The sequence below is a fragment of the Apaloderma vittatum genome, unplaced genomic scaffold, assembly GCF_000703405.1.
Source record: "Apaloderma vittatum isolate BGI_N311 unplaced genomic scaffold, ASM70340v1 scaffold9770, whole genome shotgun sequence".
NCBI classification, from domain to species: Eukaryota; Metazoa; Chordata; class Aves; order Trogoniformes; family Trogonidae; genus Apaloderma; species Apaloderma vittatum.
This window is the reverse complement of record NW_009693983.1, coordinates 69,697-73,023: the sequence shown is the minus strand read 5'-3', so window position 1 is coordinate 73,023 and position 3,327 is coordinate 69,697. Positions and strand designations below refer to the sequence as shown.

The 3,327-nt window shown below is 48.5% G+C and overlaps 1 protein-coding gene across 1 annotated transcript in view; it reads right to left on the bottom strand.

The window, feature by feature from the left end:
* Window positions 1–569: 569 nt before the first annotated feature.
* The window catches only part of FAM166A (family with sequence similarity 166, member A), a gene marked incomplete at its 3' end in the record, with an annotated part of 11,380 nt that continues 8,622 nt past the window's right edge, over window positions 570–3,327 (bottom strand). The window contains exons 5-6 of the mRNA XM_009865782.1: window positions 2,604–2,698; window positions 570–687 (exon numbers count right to left, since the gene is read on the bottom strand). Coding sequence (XP_009864084.1) covers window positions 570–687; window positions 2,604–2,698 — 213 coding nt within the window. The remainder of the gene's footprint in view (window positions 688–2,603; window positions 2,699–3,327) is intronic.

The window sequence follows — 3,327 nt, the reverse complement described above, 5'->3', positions numbered from 1 at the left end:
CCGCCCTGCCAGGATACCTCTTTTCCCACTCCTTACTTTCTGCCACATTTTGTGTCTTCTACCATTTTCTTCCTCCGTGCTGCAGGAAGGACAAGCTGTGAGTCTGGTTCTTTCTAGCTTAGCTCTGTGATTTCCCATCCCGCGTTACCGAGTACATCGCGTTTTTAAAATCTGTTTTCATCTTAGAGGTCTTTTTCCAACCGAGCTGCGGCCGCTTGACTTTGCTGTGGCCAAAGACAGCAAATATTAGCCACCAATTTCTTGAAATTTCAGCCTTAATGCTTTCAGGTGGCAGGGGCAGACCTTTCCCCTTATCTTACACAAAATTACTTAATTCAGACCTCAACAACAACGGCCAAGGACCAGGCACAGAGTGCAGGGGAGCCACCACCCCTCTTGGAACCATTTCACTGCTGCTTTTGTGCTTTTCATGCCCTTTATATCATCTGCCTTCTGCTTGGCACAGACTGGGTTAAAAAAAAATAAAAATCCTCTACCCGTGTGGAACTTCTCAGTAATCGTTCACTACCTTGACCCCACAGCTACTAGCAGCCCTACTCGTTTCTTACCTGGTACAAAGCCTGTGTAGAAAGGTATCAGTCCAGCACTGGTGTAAATTCTGTTGTCAGGCCAGTACGTTTGGGGAAATCTTCTGCCAAAGCTGCAACCCGGGTTTCTCTGCAAAAACTGGAAAACAAAAATTTCATTTAAAAAAACATCGTTCTTGCCAAAGTCACGTGCTTTGACTCTGCGTTAAAGAAAATATTTAAGCCACCATGAACCAACTTTTTTGCAGTTCTAATTTTTCCAAGGTCTCTCCCAGCAGGGCTTGGCTGCTGCCAGCCCCGACCCCGTGTGCCCAGAGCAGCTCCTGGCCAGGTGTTGGTCCTCGTCGCCTTTGAGCATCACCCGCGGGTCCCAAAGGCCTCGTGCTCTCGTGTTTGATGCGCCCTGACCCAGCGGCACCTGCTGGAGTTGGGTCCCTGCCCCTGCGCCACGACTCCACAAGTCTCTGCTTCGCTTTGACCCCTGCAGCTGGTTTTGTTTCTCCACGTGAGCTGGTAATTCCCGAGCTAGGAGGAACTGGAAGGGAGCGTTTAGTGAAAAGGGTGGAAATCATCTCCTGGAACGTCGCCGCCCTCCAAGGCCGGACCCGGGCAGGGGCTGTGCTGGAGGAAGGTGATTGCAGCTCTGCACGGCGACAAAACCCCTAAAAAGGTGTCCCTAAAGCTGCGCCACTGTCCTCAGCGGGGAAGGGAGCGGGTTCAAGGAGCTGAGCAAACCAGGGGAAGACCACGGAACCATTTTGTGGCCGGTGATGATGGAGCCGCTGCTGCAGTTCCTCGAGCGCAGCGCTGAAGCGAGAGGATTGCGTTATTTTGCCTGATGCTGACAGTAAGCAATGATCCATGGCACATCCCAGTATGTAACCTAGGGCAACAGAGACTTAGGGCAGGAGATTAGTGGCTTGAAGTCAGAAGCCATCTTAGAGAGAAATGTGGTGTGATTTTTTTTTTTTTATTTTTTTTTTAAATCGTGCTTGTATTCCTCCAGCGCCCGCTGTGCCGCAGCTAACCTCTGCGAGCCTGGATCCCACCGAAGCCAGTGATGGAGAAATACCTCCCTCGCTGATTTACCGCCTGGGCAGGCATTTCCAAAGAAATCGGGGCAGGAAGGCTCGGCAAGCAGCACATTCAGTTTTGATAATACCTGCTTTTCGTTCTTTTTACTTCCTTTCGATTCCTATTAATGGCAGAAAGGGAGGATGAGGAAGCCAGCGCAGGGAAATACATTTCGGCCGAAGCACCGGGCTGCCGCGAGTGCTGTCAGCCCCGCTCTCCCCCCTCAACCATTTCTTCCCAGCTGAGTTTCTCCCAGCTGGGGATTCCTCAATCGTGGATTTTACCCGCGGTGGGAGGACAGTGCTGCCATCAGTCCCTGCTGCCGAGCAGGTCAGCCCTCGGTCCTGCATCCCGGGGATCTCCCTCCATCCCTCTCGCAGGAAAAACGCGCGGCTTTAAATGCAGCTTTAAATGCAAACTGTGGGAGGGACCTCATTTCCCTGTGTAGGAGGATTATATGGTAGATCTTACGGCAAGGGGACAAAACAGTTTGGCCGGTACGGGATATTTCTGCATCCTTCCCGAAAGGAGGAAGAAGAAGATCTAGATCTCTTTAAGACAAATGATGTTAGTAAAGGGAGAAGCCTTACAACCAATTAACAGGGAGGAAGGAGCAGCCCAGGAAGGCATCCGGAGAAGCTATATAGTGTAAGGGAGGCACAGAGAGCTGCATCTTGTGTTTCTGCACTCAGAGCAACGTTTTTAATAGCCACCCTTGACCCAACCCTCAAGAGATTTGCTTAATCCCTTTATGAACTCATTTATCCTCCCTTAATGTCCCAAGGAAACAAGTTACAGAATTTAATTGCTCATGATTTTTTTTTTTTTCCCCAGCATGTTCCCTAACAGCATTTTATTTGGCTTGTACTTACAACCCCAGTTCTAATGCTACAACTATTGTAAATGAAACTGCTTTTGGCGTTGAGGATGGATCAGCACCAACATTATGTGGTTGAAATAAGATTTGTGCATATAATCTACCTGATGTCGGTCGAATTCAGTCATTGCTTCCTTCACACTCTGGACGTAGTTGACGCCGTTAACCCACGTGAGGCGGGGGATGAATCCAGCGTAACCTTCGGACCGAGACAAGAGAGAACATTTTCTGCTTGAGAAGAGACAGATCATCTAAGGATCAACCCTTCTGGACGTGGAATAAATTTAAAAGCTTGGCAGAGCGTAGGAAGCAAAAATCCATCCATTTAAACTGTAAAATTAACTCTTACGTATGTATCTCATTGAGAAATCTTTTTTATGATTCCCAAGGGGTACTCAACAGGATGAACTGACCTTTGTTCGTCTCCATGAGGTATAGAGGAAATGTTTCATTTTCTTACAGTCTTGTCTTTACACCAACAGCTCTCCCAGCTTAATACACATTCAGGGGCTAACAACCAGCTGTCCCACCTTTCTTCCTTATTTTGCCCTGCCCATCCACAATTTTTCACCAATTATGAGACAAAAACTATATAAAACAGAGAAGTACAGCCTAAAAGCAGCCAGAACTCTCTCTTTTCCAAAGGACTGCCTTGGAGAGAGGAAAATTTGCCTTTTGCATCCTCAGACACCGATGCTCCTTCACTGAGTCTGAAATATTTTGACACACAACTCCTCCATTCTCTGTGGTCCAGCGTAGAGTGAAGCGCCTCCCCCCGAGCCCGGTGCAGAAAGGGATTCCTGTGGAATTGCCCTGCTCACAGAGGAA